General features: G+C 39.8%; 1 protein-coding gene across 1 annotated transcript; it reads right to left on the bottom strand.

Moving 5' to 3' along the window:
- Window positions 1-1,246: 1,246 nt before the first annotated feature.
- LOC117340218 lies at window positions 1,247-23,591 on the bottom strand. The gene is made up of 7 exons (XM_033901967.1): window positions 23,466-23,591; window positions 12,071-12,186; window positions 7,040-7,316; window positions 5,606-5,959; window positions 5,128-5,175; window positions 4,561-4,624; window positions 1,247-1,603 (listed from the first exon to the last, which is right to left on the bottom strand). The coding sequence occupies exons 1-6, from the start codon at window positions 23,509-23,511 to the stop codon at window positions 4,566-4,568; spliced, it is 900 nt and encodes a 299-aa protein (XP_033757858.1). The 5' UTR covers window positions 23,512-23,591; the 3' UTR covers window positions 1,247-1,603; window positions 4,561-4,565.
- Window positions 23,592-24,514: the final 923 nt, after the last annotated feature.

Here is a 24,514-nt window from a genome sequence, read left to right as displayed (position 1 = left end):
AAAACACCCATTTAGTCTCATCTTGGTGTTTTATTTCGTCCGTACAGGCCCTCGCTTTACGCTAGTCAAAAGTTCATACTGTTGACCCGCCATTTTGTAAGTGACAGTACCACTAACCACCCAAATTGGAACGCAATGGACCGAAAAGACCACATATCATTTATTGTGTTTTTCTTCTTACAAAGTTTAAATTATGAAAACTAAGTTGATTATTCCCCAAAACCTGTTATATTAAATTCAAAAATTCATTATTTATAAATTATAAGCGGTAAAATATATAAAAATAAATGTTGTATTTTTTTTCTTTTCGCTCCATCGCGCACAGATTAGGGTAATTAGGCGGACCGCGACCTACATAGTTAGCAATATGGCGTCGAGTCAAGTATGAAATTTTGACTACTGTAAAGTGAGGGTCTATACGGACGGAATAAAACACCTAGATGAGACTAAATGGGTGTTTTGGGGTACATAAACATCTCATTTATCTATATATGTAAGGTAGGTGTTATGTCACACCCGATTTTATTGTTTTTGCATCAAATTCTTAGCGACACCAAACGGTGTCGGATAATTCCACGTTTTCATATAGTAGTGCGCTCTGGCCCTACACCAGACATGGTGACAGGGCCAGAGAAAACTCGGGCTAATTTAGCTGCTGACTGTGAGCTATGTGATTCTCTAAGTGTTGTTCCGACTATGCAATGATTGTTGCAATATAATGTAGAAACTTGGAACATGGACATAGAACTGTTGGATATTGGATTATATGTGTTTTAGAACTCCCTGCCTGACACGTTACACTATTTTTTCTCCCGCATTCCACCTAAAAGATATCAGCTATATATATTTTTTTTAAAATACATTCCCTAGATATGGCGAGTTTCTTTTTAATTATATAACATTATCATTATAACGGTATCTGTGAGGTTGTACTGTGGGGATGTGTCCGGTATCTGTGAGGTTGTACTGTGGGGATGTGTCCGGTATCTGTGTGGTTGTACTGTGGGGATGTGTCCGGTATCTGTGAGGTTGTACTGTGGGGATGTGTCCGGTATCTGTGTGGTTGTACTGTGGGGATATGTCCGGTATCTGTGAGGTTGTACTGTGGGGATATGATATGTCCGGTATCTGTGTGGTTGTACTGTGGGGATGTGTCCGGTATCTGTGAGGTTGTACTGTGGGGATGTGTCCGGTATCTGTGAGGTTGTACTGTGGGGATATGATATGTCATACACAATAAGCCAGATTAATAAATCATTAAGATTAGTATTATTTTCGTGTAGGATATAGTGAATCAGATAATGTCTTCCAGTGAACAGCATACGAAATAATCATGCTGACTGGTATATAACTCATACGCATGTTATTACAATGTACATATTAGACATAGTTCACTTTAATGTTCAAATATAGTCATGTCGAACTTGTTGGCGACGGGTTGAAATAAATATCAACAGACTAAAAGCAAGGTCCATGTGCCCGGGAACCAAGCCTCTATCACTGCAGTTCTGGTGAATAAGACGTATTCGTAAACAACCGTCATTGAGTCATTTCAACTGTATATCAGGTTTTTACAGCCACCATCTTATCTTCCTTGGATGTTCTGGAATACAAAAACTGGTATTAGATATATATGTAATCTCATTGACACTTTATTATAACACAGTACTGTCGCTACTACTCAACCATACTAAAAACAATCAAAACAACAGAATGGCGTACATATGGTTTTGGTTCTTATCTGTGTTATCCTCACCTGTATGTGTCACTTATATATGTCACCTGTATGTGTCACCTGTATGTGTCACCTATATATGTCACCTATATATGTCACCTGTATGTATCACCTATATATGTCACCTGTATGCGTCACCTATATATGTCACCTGTATGTGTCACCTATATGTGTCATCTATGTGTCACCTGTATGTGTCACCTATATGTGTCATCTATGTGTCACATATATGTGTCACCTGTATGTGTCACCTATATGTGTCACCTATATGTGTCACCTGTATGTGTCACCTATATGTGTCATCTATGTGTCACATATATGTGTCACCTGTATGTGTCACCTGTATGTGTCACCTGTATGTGTCACCTATATATGTCACCTGTATGTGTCACCTGTATGTGTCACCTATATATGTCACCTGTATGTGTCACCTATATGTGTCACCTATATGTGTCACCTGTATGTGTCACCTGTATGTGTCACCTATATGTGTCACCTATATGTGTCACCTGTATGTGTCACCTATATGTGTCATCTATGTGTCACATATATGTGTCACCTGTATGTGTCACCTGTATGTGTCACCTGTATGTGTCACCTATATATGTCACCTGTATGTGTCACCTGTATGTGTCACCTGTATGTGTCACCTATATATGTCACCTGTATGTGTCACCTATATGTGTCACCTATATGTGTCACCTGTATGTGTCACCTATATGTGTCACCTGTATGTGTCACCTGTATGTGTCACCTGTATGTGTCACCTATATATGTCACCTGTATGTGTCACCTATATATGTCACCTGTATGTGTCACCTATATATGTCACCTGTATGTGTCACCTATATATGTCATCTATATGTGTCACCTGTATGTGTCACCTATATATGTCACCTGTATGTATCACCTATATGTGTCACCTACATGTGTCACCTGTATGTGTCACCTATATGTGTCACCTGTATGTGTCACCTATATGTGTCACCTGTATGTGTCACCTATATGTGTCACCTGAATGTGTCACCTGTATGTGTCACCTATATATGTCACCTGTATGTGTCACCTATATGTGTCATCTATATGTCATCTATATGTGTCACCTATATATGTCACCTGTATGTGTCACCTATATATGTCACCTGTATGTGTCACCTGTATGTGTCACCTGTATGTGTCACCTATATGTGTCATCTATGTGTCACCTGTATGTGTCACCTATATATGTCATCTATATGTGTCACCTGTATGTGTCACCTGTATGTGTCACCTATATGTGTCACCTGTATGTGTCACCTGTATGTGTCACCTATATATGTCACCTGTATGTGTCACCTATATGTGTCATCTATGTGTCACCTGTATGTGTCACCTATATGTGTCATCTATGTGTCACCTGTATGTGTCACCTATATGTGTCACCTGTATGTGTCACCTATATGTGATATGTCACCTGTATGTGTCACCTATATGTGATATGTCACCTGTATGTGTCACCTGTATGTGTCACCTATATGTGTCATCTATGTGTCACCTGTATGTGTCACCTATATGTGTCACCTGTATGTGTCACCTATATGTGATATGTCACCTGTATGTGTCACCTATATATGTCACCTGTATGTGTCACCTGTATGTGTCACCTGTATGTGTCACCTATATGTGTCATCTATGTGTCACCTGTATGTGTCACCTATATGTGTCATATATGTGTCACATATATGTGTCACCTGTATGTGTCACCTATATGTGTCACCTGTATGTGTCACCTATATGTGTCACCTGTATGTGTCACCTGTATGTGTCACCTATATGTGTCACCTGTATGTGCCACCTATATGTGTCACCTGTATGTGTCACCTATATGTGTCACCTGTATGTGTCACCTGTATGTGTCACCTATATATGTCATCTATATGTGTCACCTGTATGTGTCATCTATATGTGTCACCTGTATGTGTCACCTGTATGTGTCACCTGTATGTGTCACCTATATGTGTCACCTGTATGTGTCACCTATATGTGTCACCTGTATGTGTCACCTGTATGTGTCACCTGTATGTGTCACCTGTATGTGTCACCTATATGTGTCACCTGTATGTGTCACCTATATGTGTCACCTGTATGTGTCACCTGTATGTGTCACCTGTATGTGTCACCTATATGTGTCACCTTACTTTGTAAACTTTGAAATTGGATGTTAGATAACTTGCTAACTTGTACGGCGGGTTATTATGGAATATCCACGATAAGTCCCAAGTGTTTCCGTACATAGTCCAGACCAGTACAAAGGATCTGTATCTAAGTTAACACACGGGTAAATTCTGAGACATTCCAGAGACCTGTGTCACTTAACTATACATGTCAAATTAGCAGGTCAGAATCAAACTGACCAGGAGGAGTAGAATGGCAATTCTCTTATGTAACTTAATGGACAATTAACTTAGTTACGACAAAAGGTATTATTTGAATAATTGTTCAAACTACATGAACAGAAATAGTGATAAGAGCATGACATCCGGAACTTATCTTAATGATATTTTAAAATGTGAAACTATACAAAATACTTATTGTAACGTCTAAGAAACCTACTGTTTTTACCAATTGTCTCTTCAATTACAAAATTACAATATATAACAAACAATATTACAAATAAAATTGAATGGGAAGAAGCCAGAGTCAGTTTTAACATTTTGCATTTTTATCACAAATGTTCCTGGTGATAAAGGCGAGAAGTTCCACGTTATGTAATTATTCCAGCAAAATATAAAAGACGTGGTTCGTGTTCGACAGGTAGTAATGGCTACATTCACGAGGATACTTACAATCATTAGAATATCCAGGAAACACTCACAGCCATCAACAAAACGACAGACGCCCATTGACCTCCTGGAATAATGATTTAACCGTTAGAAAGTTTGAGTGTGCCTTAAGAGTCCGCTAATCGCAGACTTATTATTTTGACTCGCAACTCGTATTTTTTCAACTAGCAGCTCGACTATCAAAGAAAATAATCCGTTATACTCCATATTTTAAATCTTAGCATGTTCCAATTTTAGAATTTTTAGTCAGAAGTAACATAATACTAGTCAGCCACATTACACAATGAGATAATATGAAATCGTGATGAACACATTCATTTTATACGATTGCACGATTTAATGTATTGTGACGAAACTGCATCTGAGGTATACTTCATGTATTGATAAGCGAATTTTTATCAAGCGTATGAAAAAGTGCAATTGTTGCAATTAAATATACACCAATATTATGTATTGCTACATGTATGCATATGTATGGAAGAAAATAAAAAATTTCCAAAAAAAACAACAACAAAAAAACCATAATACTAGTCGTGTAAATAGAGTTTATATCGCAACTAAGAGACTCACCGAGACTGTTAGCTCCACTGGCGCCTCCATCATCAGGCGACGCTTGTTCTAAAATGTAGTAACGTGTAGCGTGATAATAAAAAAATGGATACTGGGTGAGGAGCCTTCACAATAGTTCGCATAGCCTATTATAATGTGCAAGATTAAATGCTTTCCATAACCCCTTTCTGCCAGGTCTAACCTGAAGGTTTTCTAGAGAAGACTAATACAGGCTTAGTTTGATCTGATTCTTCTGACAATACTGTATTTGCATGTATAAACATTTGTATGTATTATATATGTATTGTTAATGAAATGTTTTGAAATAATAAAAAAAAAAGTGTTCATTATTGTATAAATATGTTGGCTCCTATAAATTGACTTCCCACAAGACAATAACATGAAAGGTTGGACAAATCCTAAAATACGTTTTGAGACGGAGGCAACATGGTCTCTCGATAACATAAGTAACACAAATTCCGACCAATGTAATGTTTACCTGTTGTTATAGAGAATTCACTTTTGTAGGTGGCGCCACCACATGCATAGGTGCCGTTAACTTCACACAGGAACGTTGTCATGGTATCAGCGTCGGTCACGTTATACTCGAGAGTGGATGATCTCTCGAGTTGACAGTTTCCGGTTGCCATGGCAGCATATTCTGTAACCCCTGACGTAACTTCCTGGTATGTGGTACCCTCTTGTTTCCAGCACCACCGGATGTTTCCTGCAGGACTACCCACAGAACCACTGCAGGTGATATTTAAGATGGTTTCATTGGTCACAACCCCGCTTTCACTTATTGTTCCTGTTATTGCCGTGGCTGTTACATCATTCATCTCAGTAGGAGAGGCTAAAAGGAGAAAAAGACAGAGAAGGACATTATTTACGTTGCTTCTTCTGTTGAAGACGACGATATTTTGCCATGTGCAGATTCCGGATACAGCACATGTTTATGTTATTAGTTTGAATGTTGGTCATCCGCTTGTGTGACAGCTATAACTGGAATATAACTTTCTCCTACTTTAAGGGTGTAATAGAGAAATCTCCAACCTAAGGTTCTGTCCATACACCTGTCCATGGTAAGAGAAAAAGAATATCGGTCCATACACCTGTCCAGGGTAAGAGAAAAATAATATCGGTCGATACACCTGTCCAGGTAAGAGAAATAGAATATCGGTCCATACACTTGTCCATGGTAAGAGAAAAATAATATCGGTCCATACACCTGTCCATGGTAAGAGAAAAATAATATCGGTCCATACACCTGTCCATGGTAAGAGAAAAAGAATATCGGTCCATACACCTGTCCAGGGTAAGAGAAAAATAATATCGGTCCATACACCTGTCCATGGTAAGAGAAAAAGAATATCGGTCCATACACCTGTCCATGGTAAGAGAAATAGAATATCGGTCCATACACCTGTCCAGGGTAAGAGAAAAAGTATATCGGTCCATACACCTGTCCAGAGTAAGAGAAAAGGAATATCGGTCCATACACCTGTCCAGAGTAAGAGAAAAGGAATATCGGTCGATACACCTCTCCAGGGTAAGAGAAAAGGAATATCGGTCGATAAACCTGCCCAGGGTAAGAGAAAAAGAATATCGGTCCATACACCTGTCCAGGGTAAGAGAAAAAGTATATCGGTCGATACACCTGTCCAGGGATTAGATAATCCCCTATTCTTTATCTCATCCCAGGTTTGACACGATTTTGGTGCCTTTTCATTTAATCATAAATGACGTCACAGCAACATAACAATAATGTCGCGTCGACGAGTTCGTAATGTCACACATACTTAGATTGTTTGTATATGGCGCGACAACCATACATATCTTTAATATGAGGTGCACTATGTTTTGATCACATAGCTGTAGGTTTATTGTGTTATGTAACCCCTCTGTTGTATTTGTTGTGTAGTGGAATCATTACCTATGGCACCAATGCTTTTGTCGTCGTTTAAAACATCTACGCCCCCTGACGTTAAAACATAGGCTGTACAGCGATAGGTGGAACTGTCGTTACACTCGGTCCGGGTGAGGTTGAGTTCGAGACTGGCGGACATCACGCTGTCAAGGTAACCGGCAGCTGTACCACGTGATTCTAACGTAGCGTCCTGCCACTGAACCACACTACCATCAATCGTTCGGTTGTAGTCTACGGAGACGATTTTCGTTTCCTCTGAACCCACGCTCGCATATCTGTAAAACTGTACAAATAAACAAATATATCAACATATTAATTTACACATATCAATACCTGTTTGTTGTTGATATAGGATATCTCCATACCTGATCGTTAATATAGGATATCTCCATACCTGATCGTCGATATAGGATATCTCCATACCTGATCGTCGATATCGGATATCTCCGTACCTGATCGTCAATATAGGATATCTCCATACCTGATCGTTAATATAGGATATCTCCATACCTGATTGTCGTTAATATAGGATATCTCCATACCTGATCGTTAATATAGGATATCTCCATACCTGATCGTTAATATAGGATATCTCCATACCTGATCGTCAATATAGGATATCTCCATACCTGATCGTTAATATAGGATATCTCCATACCTGGTCGTTAATATAGGATATCTCCATACCTGATCGTTAATATAGGATATCTCCATACCTGGTCGTTAATATAGGATATATCCATACCTGATTGTCGTTAATACAGGATATCTCCATACCTGATCGTTAATATAGGATATCTCCATACCTGATCGTTGATATAGGATATCTCCATACCTGATCGTTAATATAGGATATCTCCATACCTGATAGTTAATATAGGATATCTCCATACCTGGTCGTTAATATAGGATATCTCCATACCTGATCGTTAATATAGGATATCTCCATACCTGATCGTTAATATAGGATATCTCCATACCTGATCGTTAATATAGGATATCTCCATACCTGGTCGTTAATATAGGATATCTCCATACCTGATCGTTAATATAGGATATCTCCATACCTGATGGTTAATATAGGATATCTCCATACCTGGTCGTTAATATAGGATATCTCCATACCTGATCGTTAATATAGGATATCTCCATACCTGATGGTTAATATAGGATATCTCCATACCTGATCGTTAATATAGGATATCTCCATACCTGATCGTTAATATAGGATATCTCCATACATGATCGTCAATATAGGATATCTCCATACCTGATCGTTAATATAGGATATCTCCATACCTGATCGTTAATATAGGATATCTCCATACCTGATATGTTAATATAGGATATCTCCATACCTGATTGGTAATATAGGATATCTCCATACCTGATTGGTAATATAGGATATCTCCATACCTGATCGTTAATATAGGATATCTCCATACCTGATATGTTAATATAGGATATCTCCATACCTGATCGTTAATATAGGATATCTCCATACCTGATCGTTAATATAGGATATCTCCATACCTGATCGTTAATATAGGATATCTCCATACCTGATGGTTAATATTGGATATCTCCATACCTGATCGTTAATATAGGATATCTCCATACCTGATAGTTAATATAGGATATCTCCATACCTGATAGTTAATATAGGATATCTCCATACCAGATCGTTAATATAGGATATCTCCGTACCTGATCGGATATCTCCATACCTGATCGTTAATATAGGATATCTCCATACCTGATCGTTAATATAGGATATCTCCATACCTGATCGTTAATATAGGATATATCCGTACCAGATAGTTAATATAGGATATCTCCATACCTGATCGTTGATATAGGATATCTCCATACCTGATCGTTAATATAGAATATCTCCACACCTGATCGTTGATATAGGATATCTCCATACCTGTTCGTTGATATAGGATATCTCCATACCTGATCGTTAATATAGGATATCTCCATACCTGATCGTTAATATAGGATATCTCCATACCTGATCGTTAATATAGGATATCTCCGTACCTGATCGTTAATATAGGATATCTCCATACCTGATCGTTAATATAGGATATCTCCATACCTGATCGTCAATATAGGATATCTCCACACCTGGTCGTTAATATAGGATATCTCCATACCTGATCGTCAATATAGGATATCTCCATACCTGGTCGTTAATATAGGATATCTCCATACCTGATCGTTAATATAGGATATCTCCATACCTAGTCGTTAATATAGGATATCTCCATACCTAGTCGTTAATATAGGATATCTCCATACCTGATCGTTAATATAGGATATCTCCATACCTGATGGTTAATATAGGATATCTCCATACCTGATCGTTAATATAGGATATCTCCATACCAGATTGTTAATATAGGATATCTCCATACCTGATCGTTAATATAGGATATCTCCATACCTGATGGTTAATATAGGATATCTCCATACCTGATCGTTAATATAGGATATCTCCATACCTGATTTGGTAATATAGGATATCTCCATACCTGATCGTTAATATAGGATATCTCCATACCTGATCGTTAATATAGGATATCTCCATACCTGATCGTTAATATAGGATATCTCCGTACCTGATCGGATATCTCCATACATGATCGTTAATATAGGATATCTCCATACCTGATGGTTAATATAGGATATCTCCATACCTGATTGTTAATATAGGATATCTCCATACCAGATCGTTAATATAGGATATCTCCATACCTGATCGTTAATATAGGATATCTCCATACCTGATCGTTAATATAGGATATCTCCATACCTGATCGTTAATATAGGATATCTCCATACCTGATCGTTAATATAGGATATCTCCATACCTGATCGTTAATATAGGATATCTCCGTACCTGATCGTTAATATAGGATATCTCCATACCTGATCGTCAATATAGGATATCTCCATACCTGATCGTTAATATAGGATATCTCCATACCTGATTGTTAATATAGAATATCTCCATACCTGATCGTTAATATAGGATATCTCCATACCTGATTGTTAATATAGAATATCTCCATACCTGATCGTTAATATAGGATATCTCCATACCTGATTGTTAATATAGAATATCTCCATACCTGATCGTTAATATAGGATATCTCCATACCTGATCGTTTGTTAATATAGGATATCTCCATACCTGATTGTTGTTGATATAGGATATCTCCATACCTGGTCGTTAATATAGGATATCTCCATACCTGATCGTTAATATAGGATATCTCCATACCTGATCGTTAATATAGGATATCTCCATACCTGGTCGTTAATATAGGATATCTCCATACCTGATTGTCCTTAATATAGGATATCTCCATACCTGATCGTTAATATAGGATATCTCCATACCTGATCGTTAATATAGGATATCTCCATACCTGATCGTTAATATAGGATATCTCCATACCTGATCGTTAATATAGGATATCTCCATACCTGATCGTTAATATAGGATATCTCCATACCTGATCGTTAATATAGGATATCTCCATACCTGATCGTTAATATAGGATATCTCCATACCTGATCGTTAATATAGGATATCTCCATACCTGATCGTTAATATAGGATATCTCCATACCTGATCGTTAATATAGGATATCTCCATACCTGATCGTTAATATAGGATATCTCCATACCTGATCGTTAATATAGGATATCTCCATACCTGATCGTTATATAGGATATCTCCATACCTGATCGTTAATATAGGATATCTCCATACCTGATCGTTAATATAGGATATCTCCATACCTGATCGTTAATATAGGATATCTCCATACCTGATCGTTAATATAGGATATCTCCATACCTGATCGTTAATATAGGATATCTCCATACCTGATCGTTAATATAGGATATCTCCATACCTGATCGTTAATATAGGATATCTCCATACCTGATCGTTAATATAGGATATCTCCATACCTGATCGTTAATATCGGATATCTCCATACCTGATCGTTAATATAGGATATCTCCATACCTGATCGTTAATATAGGATATCTCCATACCTGATCGTTAATATCGGATATCTCCATACCTGATCGTTAATATAGGATATCTCCATACCTGATTGGTAATATAGGATATCTCCATACCTGATCGTTAATATAGGATATCTCCATACCTGATCGTTAATATAGGATATCTCCATACCTGATCGTTAATATAGGATATCTCCATACCTGATCGTTAATATAGGATATCTCCATACCAGATCGTTAATATAGGATATCTCCATACCTGATCGTTAATATAGGATATCTCCATACCTGATCGTTAATATAGGATATCTCCATACCTGATCGTTAATATAGGATATCTCCATACCTGATCGTTAATATAGGATATCTCCATACCTGATCGTTAATATAGGATATCTCCATACCTGATCGTTAATATAGGATATCTCCATACCTGATCGTTAATATAGGATATCTCCATACCTGATCGTTAATATAGGATATCTCCATACCTGATCGTTAATATAGGATATCTCCATACCTGATCGTTAATATAGGATATCTCCATACCTGATCGTTAATATAGGATATCTCCATACCTGATCGTTAATATAGGATATCTCCATACCTGATCGTTAATATAGGATATCTCCATACCTGATCGTTAATATAGGATATCTCCATACCTGATCGTTAATATAGGATATCTCCATACCTGATCGTTAATATAGGATATCTCCATACCTGATTGTTAATATAGGATATCTCCATACCTGATCGTTAATATAGGATATCTCCATACCTGATCGTTAATATAGGATATCTCCATACCTGATCGTTAATATAGGATATCTCCATACCTGATCGTTAATATAGGATATCTCCATACCTAGTCGTTAATATAGGATATCTCCATACCTGATTGTTGTTGATATAGGATATCTCCATACCTGATCGTTAATATAGGATATCTCCATACCAGATCGTTAATATCGGATATCTCCATACCTGGATGCTGTTAATATCGGATAATCCCGTCCCATCCGTGATTTCACACCGCAGGGAAAGGTCAGCTCCGATTTCAAAACTGTCTGGTGCTGACAGAGACACCGTCTGTGTAAACACTACAAAAGGAAGGGAAATTGCTTGAAGGGAATTATATTTTACTTTGATGTCATATGTTTCAATGTCACAATAATGAGCCCACATTCCGAGCCTCCTAGAAAATCCGGAATTACAATGTATGCATTCTGTCGAGGTTAGAAGACAGCTATCAAAATTTCCTTTGTAACGGCCTCTTCTCAATAATGATAGGTTTCTAGGAAGGAGCCCCAAAACGTTTGCGAAAAAAAACCAACAACAATATATTCATTGATTTCTTAAAGTATAAAGAATTGTGTAATATATTACAATGTATGTACACAATCAATCTAATTAAAATTAGACTTGTAATTTCCACTCCTCTACAACACTCTACGATACACTGCAATTCAAATATAAGCCAATGAAAACTGGTCAATGACGTCATTAATCAACCAACGACAAAGAATCTTATACGAGCCTTCGGTTGCGTCTCCTTAGTATTTACGACTCGATATTCAGCGCTTGATTTGAAATTCATGTACGCAAAATTTCATAAACATAACTGCATAATGTTAATGGCCACGGTAATGAAAATATTGCTAATCATCTGGACGTTACATTGAAAGAAGAACAGAAAACAATTAAACAATATATCTTCGTGTTCATAAGCGGCGCGTTGATTGGCTGAGGTCAAAGGTCATGCTGAGATGACCTCCTACGGGGCATCGTTAGATCTTGTATTGCAGTGTATGGTAGAATATGGTAGAGGAGTGGAAATTACAAATCTACAAAATCTACAAATTTTAATTAGAATGGTACACAATGTAACTAAATCCATCTGTTTCTGAGACTTTCTGTCAAGAGAGGGCCCTGTTACCGGAATTCTTTGTCATTCAAACGCCATGATCCGAGACGACTAAAGTGATCAATGTATATGATAAGTTTGTTGCACAATTATTGTAAAAGGAAGTTTCAGATTTAACTGAAAGAAAGCAAGTTTATGGTAAAGGTTGTGAGGGTGAAAACGCGGGTTACACATCCGGGCTGGACACCCCATAAATATTCAGGTGACGACGCGCAAGGATCTCGGTTATAGCCTACCACTTTTACATCTAACAACAGAACATTGATTAAACTCATAAAACTTCAATCTCAATATATCTGTAAACAGTATTATCAAAATATGTCTCCAGCTTATCATCGCTACATTTACTTAATACTTTGGTATTGTGTTATCCCTGTTAAATTACTACGCGTCACGTGATCGAGAAAACATCTCATCAGTCACCTCCGCGTATTAACGCTGCTCCGAGGGCTTCATTTCAGTGAAGCAGCACTACGCCATTAATGTACGTATTAGGAGAATGGATTCTGTATGTGTAGTTATGAACGACTTCAACAGAACGCCTTGATACCCCGAAACTGACTGCGTGACTCTGAACTACACTGAGAGAGAACTCTGTCTTGAGAAAACAGTTCATTCTAAATGAAAATATGTTTGCTATAATCTCAAAAATAAATACAATGTAGATAAATAAATAATATAATCACCGTTATTCAGAGAATTCGCGCATGTAATACCTTTATTTTAGACACTAGTGTAACATACCTTGGAGTGATTGTAATTGGCCTGGTCAGTCAGATATGAATTTACTTAACATCATGAATTGAAAATGGCACTACAAAATGGTTGCCACCATTTAATTTTGTTCTCGTATGACATGCAATGGCTAAATACGTGTAAGTAATGTCCTGTACACAAAATCACCTGTAACTTTTATATTACACAAAATCACCTGTAACTTTTATATTACACAAAATCACCTGTAACTTGTATATTACACAAAATCACCTGTAACATTTATATTACACAAAATCACCTGTAACTTGTATATTACACAAAATCACCTGTAACTTGTATATTACACAAAATCACCTGTAACTTGTACATTACACAAAATCACCTCTAACATTTATATTACACAAAATCACCTGTAACCTGTACATTACACAAAATCACCTCTAACCTGTACATTACACAAGTTGTGACATCATTCTCACCTGTACATTGCACAACTTGTGACATCACTATCACCTGTACATTGCACAACTTGTGACATCATTCTCACCTGTACATTACACAAATTGTGACATCATTCTAACCTGTACATTACACAAATTGTGACATCATTCTCACCTGTACATTACACAAGTTGTGACATCATTCTCACCTGTACATTACACAAGTTGTGACATCACTATCACCTGTACATTACACAAGTTGTGACATCATTCTCACCTGTACATTACACAAGTTGTGACATCACTGTCACCTGTACATTACACAAGTTGTGACATCACTGTCACATGTACATTACACAACTTGTGACATCATTCTAACCTGTACATTACACAAATTGTGACATCATTCTCACCTGTACATTACACAAATTGTGACATCATTCTCACCTGTACATTACACAAGTTGTGACATCATTCTCACCTGTACATTACACAAGTTGTGACATCACTATCACCTGTACATTACACACGTTGTGACATCATTCTCACCTGTACATTACACAAGTTGTGACATCACTGTCACCTGTACATTACACAAGTTGTGACATCATTCTCACCTGTACATTACACAAGTTGTGACATCATTCTCACCTGTACATTACACAAGTTGTGACATCATTCTCACCTGTACATTACACAAGTTGTGACATCATTTTCACCTGTACATTACACACGTTGTGACATCACTATCACCTGTACATTACACAAGTTGTGACATCATTCTCACCTGTACATTACACAAGTTGTGACATCACTATCACCTGTACATTACACAAGTTGTGACATCATTCTCACCTGTACATTGCACAACTTGTGACATCATTCTCACCTGTACATTGTACAACTTGTGACATCATTCTCACCTGTACATTACACAAGTTGTGACATCATTCTCACCTGTACATTACACAACTGGTGACATCATTCTCACCTGTACATTACACAAGTTGTGACATCACTATCACCTGTACATTACACAAGTTGTGACATCATTTACCGACTGAGCTAAAGGATTATACCCCTAGCGTAACGCTGGAAGACCACGTATCACTGTGTAAACTATTTATCGTTAAATCCTACCACACTTCCTCCCTTTTTTCAAATATGTTTCATCCCCAACACACATCTTTAAAAACTCATATAACTGGGTATATTTTTTAGTGGAGGCAATGACAAGAGCGGGACTCGAAGCTCTAGACGGCCGCTCTAAGCATAGAGCTATGTCGGGCCACCGTCTGTCGAGTTTATAATATATAATTGATACACTGAATATATTAAATAAACTAAGACACCAAGCGGTTCACCACGTGACACTATCAAACAAAATACCGAGAGAGACAACGTTGCAACAATACCATGTAATATCGTTGTAATATACAATTGTACCAAAACTTTATTGAAGCCTTAAAGATTTGTATCTAAAAAATAGATTGATGAAGCGACAACGCAAGCTAAAACGTAGCGGTAACTCCTAGCATAACGAAGGAAGGCCAAACTGGTCACCAACTATAGGATCACTGACGATACCGACCGGTACCAAGGTCAAACTGGTCACCAACCGGTACCAAGGTCAATCTGGTCACCAACCGGTACCAAGGTCAAACTGGTCACCAACCGGTACCAAGGTCAAACTGGTCACCAATTATAGGATCACTTACGATACCGACCGGTACCAATGTCAAACTGGTCACCGACCGGTACCAAGGTCAAACTGGTCACCAACCGGTACCAAGGTCAAACTGGTCACCAACCGGTACCAAGGTCAAACTGGTCACCAACCGGTACCAAGGTCAAACTGGTCACCAACCGGTACCAAGGTCAAACTGGTCACCAATTATAGGATCACTTACGATACCGACCGGTACCAATGTCAAACTGGTCACCAACCGGTACCAAGGTCAAACTGGTCCCCAACCGGTACCCAGGTCAAACTGGTCACCAACCGGTACCAAGGTCAAACTGGTCACCAACTATAGGATCACCAACCGGTACCAAGGCCGATTCTAGGACACGGGAGAAACCATCGCTATCCTAAATACTTGTTCGGGAACTCTTATGATATATCAATCTCCAGTCCTCCCACCTCGCCCACTTAATCCGGATACAGTAATCCAATCTCTTAAAGGAAGAAGAACGATAATTACCAAACTACATGTCCAAACGTGTTGCATGAAGCAAGCAGATCTTTTATTTGCGTCACACATAAAATTCCTACTAAAGAGTTCCTAATAAATAGTTATTGATACACAAACAACCATAAAATCTAGTCTGTCAACAAGTTGGGATTGTTTACGATGTCCAGCATTTTATAACCGCCATCAAATTAAACATTCTGTGGGCTACTTCGGTCACTGGCCGGCGTTATCAAGTTAATACGTGCATGATTTCATTTCCAGAAAAAAAATCAGTTTTGTTCGTAATCAACTAAATCTTTTTTTAAGTCGCTTTCCCTTTTCGATGTCATGTCTGACTTACGATGCGTAACGTTTATCCAGACGTTGACCAGGGAGACAAGGTTGATGAGAGGTATCTACGGAGATCGGGTTAATGAAAGATATCTACGGAGATCGGGTTGATGAGAGGTATCTACGGAGATCGGGCTGATGAGAGGTATCTACGGAGATCGGGTTGATGAGAGATATCTACGGAGATCAGGCTGATGAGAGATATCTACGGAGATCGGGCTGATGAGAGGTATCTACGGAGATCGGGTTGATGAGAGGTACCTACGGAGATCGGGCTGTGAGAGGTATCTATGGGGATCGGGTTGATGAGAGGTATCTACGGAGATCGGGTTGATGAGAGGTATCTACGGAGATCGAGTTGATGAGAGGTACCTACGGAGATCGGGCTGATGAGAGGTATCTACGGAGATCGGGCTGTGAGAGGTATCTACGGAGATCGGGTTGATGAGAGGTATCTACGGAGATCGGGTTGATGAGAGGTACCTACGGAGATCGGGCTGATGAGAGGTATCTACGGAGATCGGGTTAATGAGAGGTATCTACGGAGATCGGGTTAATGAGAGGTATCTACGGAGATCGGGTTGATGAGAGGTATCTACGGAGATCGGGTTGATGAGAGGTATCTACGGAGATCGGGTTGATGAAAGGTATCTACGGAGATAGGGTTGATGATAGGTATCTACGGAGATCGGGCTGATGAGAGGTATCTACAGAGATCAGGCTGATGAGAGATATCTACGGAGATCGGGTTAATGAGAGGTATCCTCGGAGATCGGGCTGATGAGAGGTACCTACGGAGATCAAGCTGATGAGAGGTATCTACGGAGATGAGGCTGATGAGAGGTATCTACGGAGATCGGGTTGATGAGAGGTATCTACGGAGATCGGGTTGATGAGAGGTATCTACGGAGATCGGGTTGATGAGAGGTATCTACGGAGATCGGGTTGACGAGAGGTATCTTCGGAGATCGGCATGATTTCATTTCCAGATAAAAAAAATCATTTTTGTTCGAAATCAACTAAATCTTTTTTTAAGTCGCTTTCCCTTTTCGATGTCATGTCTGACTTACGATGCGTAACGTTTATCCAGACGTTGACCAGGGAGACAAGGTTGATGAGAGGTATCTACGGAGATCGGGTTGATGAGAGATATCTACGGAGATCGGGTTAATGAGAGGTATCTACGGAGATCGGGTTAATGAGAGGTATCTATGGAGATCGGGTTGATGAGAGATATCTACGGAGATCGGGCTGATGAGAGGTATCTACGGAGATCGGCCTGATGAGAGGTATCTACAGAGATCAGGCTGTGAGAGGTATATATGGAGATCGGGTTGATGAGATATATCTACGGAGATCGGGTGATGAGAGATATCTACGGAGATCGGGCTGATGAGAGGTATCTACGGAGATCGGGCTGTGAGAGGTATCTACGGAGATCGGGCTGATGAGAGGTATCTACGGAGATCGGGTTGATGAGAGGTATCTACGGAGATCGGGTTGATGAGAGGTATCTACGGAGATCGGGTTGATGAGAGGTATCTACGGAGATCGGGTTGATGAGAGGTATCTACGGAGATCGGGTTGATAAGAGATATCTACGGAGATCGGGCTGATGAGAGGTATCTACGGAGATCGGGCTGTGAGAGGTATCTACGGAGATCGGGCTGATGAGAGGTATCTACGGAGATCGGGTTGATGAGAGGTATCTACGGAGATCGGGTTGATGAGAGGTATCTACGGAGATCGGGTTGATGAGAGGTATCTACGGAGATCGGGTTGATAAGATCTACGGAGATCGGGTTGATGAGAGGTATCTACGGAGAACAGGCTGATGAGAGGTATCCACGGAGATCGGACTGTGAGAGGTATCTACGGAGATCGGGTTGAAAAGAGGTAACTAATGGGAGCAGGTCATGTTTTTATTCCATAGAATTATCCCGCCAAGTCCTACGATTCTATCGATCCCGTAAAACACCATTCACAAACCCACCAAATTTATAGTGAGAAACCCATTTACCCCCGATTTTGTAGTGAGACACCCATTTACCCCCGATTTTGTAGTGAGAAACCCATTTACCCCCGATTTTGTAGTGAGACACCCATTTACCCCCGATTTTGTAGTGAGAAACCCATTTACCCCCGATTTTGTAGTGAGACACCCATTTACCCCCGATATTTTAGTAAGACACTCATTTACCCCCGATTTTGTAGTGAGACACTCATTTACCCCCGATTTTGTAGTGAGACACTCATTTACCCCCGATTTTGTAGTGAGAAACCCATTTACCCCCGATTTTGTAGTGAGACACTCATTTACCCCCGATTTTGTAGTGAGACACTCATTTACCCCCGATTTTGTAGTGAGACACCCATTTAGCCCCAATATTTTAATCACTTGTTTAAAATTCAGGATATTCTTAGGGAACGTAATTGAAAACTTCTTGTGAAATGATACAGTCATGCACACCAGCAACACTCTGAATAACAAGTCTGTGATCTTGTCATTGTTTAGGGCAATCCTATTCTCATTCCGATGATGTGGTTCCAGGTATACGTGAATCACAGATACAATTAGTACAGCGTATACTTGAGGCGTGGGAGGACGTCAGAACATGAAAAGTTCAGGTATTAACATTTACAGTACAAAAATGACACCAACAGCTGTACCGGTCGTGTGAGTCAGGAGGTCGGAGATCAAGGTCACCACACGCTGACCTTGATCTAGCGTACTGATTTCTCTACTGTTAGTTTTCCATCGCTAGATAGTAACCTACATGCTTTCCATACATTGTGTTGACATGTACAATTTCTGAGGCAGATGTCAACTAGCAGCTGTTTGCTTGCTTGCATGGTGAGGCGAGGCCTCTTTGTAGTAGTTGGTGACTACTTCTCGGAACAACTTAATACGGGAGGCCCGTCGCATACCATCCAGAACAATTAGGGTGAAGTGATTAGCCTAAGGACACAACCAAAACAACACAGACCAACCCGTTCTCGGCTTCTCGGGAAACACAAACCTACACGAGGGATGGATCTGCATCGAACGACGCATCTGGGATTTTCATCTTGAGTTTACGTGTCCGGCGTTCTTAACCGACTGAGCTATTGGACCTATAACTAGTCACAGACGTCGACACAGATTGATGAGGACAAGGTTTATGGACGACATCATAATTCATTGGAATAGACTCTATTTGTTCTGTATTTGTTCTTATTAAGTTCGATATGTTCGACGCTCGGTGATATAATTTCCTGACGGTTCCGTTGATTGTTTGAAGAGTCAATCAGAAATAAAATCATTCTCACAGCTCGGTGATGTTCTCTTCGTCTTTAAACATATTTATTCAACTCGAAATAACAATTCGTGTGCCAATCAAACCTAACACTAAAAGGCTATATATAGTCCAGATGATGTATAACACTGTTTTGTGAAAAGGAGGAAGGTAGAGGGATCTAGGTATTTCACCACTAGTTGTACAGAGGAAGGTAGAGGGATCTAGGTATTTCACCACTAGTTGTACAGAGGAAGGTAGAGGAGATCTAGGTATTTCACCACTAGTTGTACAGAGCAAGGTAGAAGGGATCTAGGTATTTCACCACTAGTTGTACAGAGCAAGGTAGAGAGGATCTAGGTATTTCACCACTAGTTGTACAGAGGAAGGTAGAGGGATCTAGGTATTTCACCACTAGTTGTACAGAGGAAGGTAGAGGGATCTAGGTATTTCACCACTAGTTGTACAGAGGAAGGTAGAGGGATCTAGGTATTTCACCACTAGTTGTACAGAGGAAGGTAGAGGGATCTAGATATTTCACCACTAGTTGTACAGAGGAAAGGTAGAGGGGATCTAGGTATTTCACCACTAGTTGTACAGAGGAAGGTAGAGGGGATCTAGGTATTTCACCGCTAGTTGTACAGAGGAAAGGTAGAGGGATCTAGGTATTTCACCACTAGTTGTACAGAGGAAGGTAGAGGGGATCTATGTATTTCACCACTAGTTGTACAGAGGAAGGGTAGAGGGGATCTAGATATTTCACCACTAGTTGTACAGAGGAAGGTAGAGGAGATCTAGGTATTTCACCACTAGTTGTACAGAGGAAGGTAGAGGGGATCTAGGTATTTCACCACTAGTTGTACAGAGGAAGGGTAGAGGGGATCTAGATATTTCACCACTAGTTGTACAGAGGAAGGTAGAGGGGATCTAGGTATTTCACCACTAGTTGTACAGAGGAAGGTAGAGGGGATCTAGGTATTTCACCACTAGTTGTACAGAGGAAGGGTAGAGGGGATCTAGATATTTCACCACTAGTTGTACAGAGGAAGGTAGAGGGGATCTAGGTATTTCACCACTAGTTGTACAGAGGAAGGTAGAGGGATCTAGGTATTTCACCACTAGTTGTACAGAGGAAGGTAGAGGGGATCTAGGTATTTCACCACTAGTTGTACAGAGGAAGGTAGAGGGGATCTAGATATTTCACCACTAGTTGTACAGAGGAAGGTAGAGGAGATCTAGGTATTTCACCACTAGTTGTACAGTGCAAGGTAGAGGGGATCCAGGTATTTCACCACTAGTTGTACAGAGGAAGGTAGAGGGATCTAGATATTTCACAACTAGTTGTACAGGGGAAGGTAGAGGAGATCTAGATATTTCACCACTAGTTGTACAGAGGAAGGGTAGAGGGGATCTAGATATTTCACCACTAGTTGTACAGAGGAAGGTAGAGGAGATCTAGATATTTCACCACTAGTTGTACAGAGGAAGGTAGAGGGGGTCTAGGTATTTCACCATTAGTTGTACAGAGGAAGGTAGACGAGATCTAGGTATTTCACAACTAGTTGTACAGAGGAAGGTAGAGGGATCTAGATATTTCACAACTAGTTGTACAGAGGAAGGGTAGAGGGGATCTAGATATTTCACCACTAGTTGTACAGAGGAAGGTAGAGGGATCTAATTATTTCACCACTAGTTGTACAGAGGAAGGTAGCGGGGATCTAGGTATTTCACAACTAGTTGTACAGAGGAAGGTAGAGGGGATCTAGATATTTCACCACTAGTTGTACAGAGGAAGGTAGAGGGGGTCTAGGTATTTCACAACTAGTTGTACAGAGGAAGGTAGAGGAGATCTAGGTATTTCACCACTAGTTGTACAGAGGAAGGTAGAGGGGATCTAGATATTTCACCACTAGTTGTACAGAGGAAGGTAGAGGAGATCTAGGTATTTCACCACTAGTTGTACAGAGCAAGGTAGAGGGGATCCAGGTATTTCACCACTAGTTGTACAGAGGAAGGTAGAGGAGATCTAGATAGTTCACCAATAGTTGCACAGAGGAAGGTAGAGGGGATCTAGGTATTTCACCACTAGTTGTACAGAGGAAGGTAGAGGGGATCTAGGTATTTCACCACTAGTTGTACAGAGGAAGGTAGAGGGGATCTAGATATTTCACCACTAGTTGTACACAGGAAGGTAGAGGGGATCTAGGTATTTCACCACTAGTTGTACAGAGGAAGGTAGAGGGGATCTATGTATTTCACGACTAGTTGTACAGAGGAAGGTAGAGGAGATCTAGATATTTCACCACTAGTTGTACAGAGGAAGGTAGAGGGGATCTAGGTATTTCACCACTAGTTGTACAGAGGAAGGTAGAGGGGGTCTAGATATTTCACCACTAGTTGTACAGAGGAAGGTAGAGGAGATCTAGGTATTTCACCACTAGTTGTACAGAGGAAGGTAGAGGGGATCTAGGTATTTCACCACTAGTTGTACAGAGGAAGGTAGAGGGGGTCTAGGTATTTCACCACTAGTTGTACAGAGGAAGGTAGCGGGGATCTAGGTATTTCACCACTAGTTGTACAGAGGAAGGTAGAGGGGATCTATGTATTTCACCACTAGTTGTACAGAGGAAGGTAGAGGGGATCTAGATATTTCACCACTAGTTGTACAGAGGAAGGTCGAGGGGGTCTAGGTATTTCACCGCTAGTTGTACAGAGGAAGGTAGAGAGGATCTAGGTATTTCACCACTAGTTGTACAGAGGAAGGTAGAGGGATCTAGATATTTCACAACTAGTTGTACAGAGGAAGGTAGAGGAGGGGATCTAGATATTTCACCACTAGTTGTACACAGGAAGGTAGAGGGGATCTAGGTATTTCACCACTAGTTGTACAGAGGAAGGTAGAGGGATCTAGATATTTCACCACTAGTTGTACAGAGGAAGGTAGAGGAGATCTAGGTATTTCACCACTAGTTGTACAGAGCAAGGTAGAGGGGATCCAGGTATTTCACCACTAGTTGTACAGAGGAAGGTAGAGGAGATCTAGATATTTCACCACTAGTTGTACAGAGGAAGGTAGAGGGGATCTAGGTATTTCACCACTAGTTGTACAGAGGAAGGTAGAGGGGATCTAGATATTTCACCACTAGTTGTACAGAGCAAGGTAGAGGGGATCTAGGTATTTCACCACTAGTTGTACAGAGGAAGGTAGAGGGGATCTAGATATTTCACCACTAGTTGTACAGAGGAAGGTAGAGGGGGTCTAGATATTTCACCACTAGTTGTACAGAGGAAGGTAGAGGGGATCTAGGTATTTCACCACTAGTTGTACATATCATATTGAAGGATTTAAATAAGATGACTGGAGTAGATTAAGAAAAAATATGATTAGAGAAAAATGATATTTAGATAAAAATGAGACAAATATCAAATCAAAGATTAAAAGAACATAAATAGAAAATCGAGATGATAAAAAATAAGACAAAGTAAAAGAATTCTTACCTCCAGTTTGTACTTGGAATGAAGTGAATAGGATCAAAAACAACATCTCTGCGTCTTATTGAAACGAGGTGTTGAACAGGTGAAACACGGGTGAAAGTGCTTGGTCACTTACGACTGCAATATATATACAGGTACTTCTATCTTAAATAGACTTCATCTGTGATGACCAACGCAGCGAGACACAGGGAGGCGCCAGAAGGGGCACTATACTAATTCAATTGTCATTCTCCATATTGGTAACAACTTAAGAGGTCATGGATATAACAGGGGGCTCGTGTCCCTATGGATATAACAGGGGCTGGTGTCTCCATGGATATAACAGGGGCTGGTGTCTCCATGGATATAACAGGGCTGGTGTCTCCATGGATATAACAGGGGCTGGTGTCCCCATGGATATAACAGGGACTCGTGTCCCCATGGATATAACAGGGTTGGTGTCTCCATGGATATAACAGGGGCTGGTGTCCCTACGGATATAACAGGGCCGTGTCCCCATGGATATAACAGGGCTGGTGTCCCCATGGATATAACAGGGGCTGGTGTCCCTACGGATATAGCAGGGCCGTGTCCCCATGGATATACAATGTAACAGGGGCTGGTGTCTCCATGGATATAATAGGGACTGGTGTCTCCATGGATATAACAGGGGCTCGGGTCAACATAGATATAACAGGGACTCGTGTTCCAATGTATATAACAGGGACTCGTATCAACATGTATATAACAGGGGCTCGTGTCATCATGGATCCACCCATGTGATACCACGAAATAGATGAAAATATACTGAAAACGAATAATAAATATGATGTAAATGTTCTAATTCTTGTGTATATTTTGAACAAAAAGTTCAATTTAGCTGTATTTTCGTAATAATGGACATTATAAATTCCCTGCGATGGGCCCCATTTACTAGATCTACTCTCGTCGTAATTATGCTGATGGCCCCCTCTATAAATTAATTTGAATCTCGGTGTTTATAATGATTGTTTAATGAAGGGTGTGGATCGGAGTGGGCGGGGCTACATACGATTAGAGCTCCGGTATTTCCG

The sequence above is a fragment of the Pecten maximus genome, chromosome 13 (genome assembly GCF_902652985.1).
Source record: "Pecten maximus chromosome 13, xPecMax1.1, whole genome shotgun sequence".
In the NCBI taxonomy this organism is placed as follows: domain Eukaryota; kingdom Metazoa; phylum Mollusca; class Bivalvia; order Pectinida; family Pectinidae; genus Pecten; species Pecten maximus.
The sequence above is the reverse complement of the archived record's forward strand: the minus strand, read 5'-3'. Positions and strand labels throughout refer to the sequence as shown.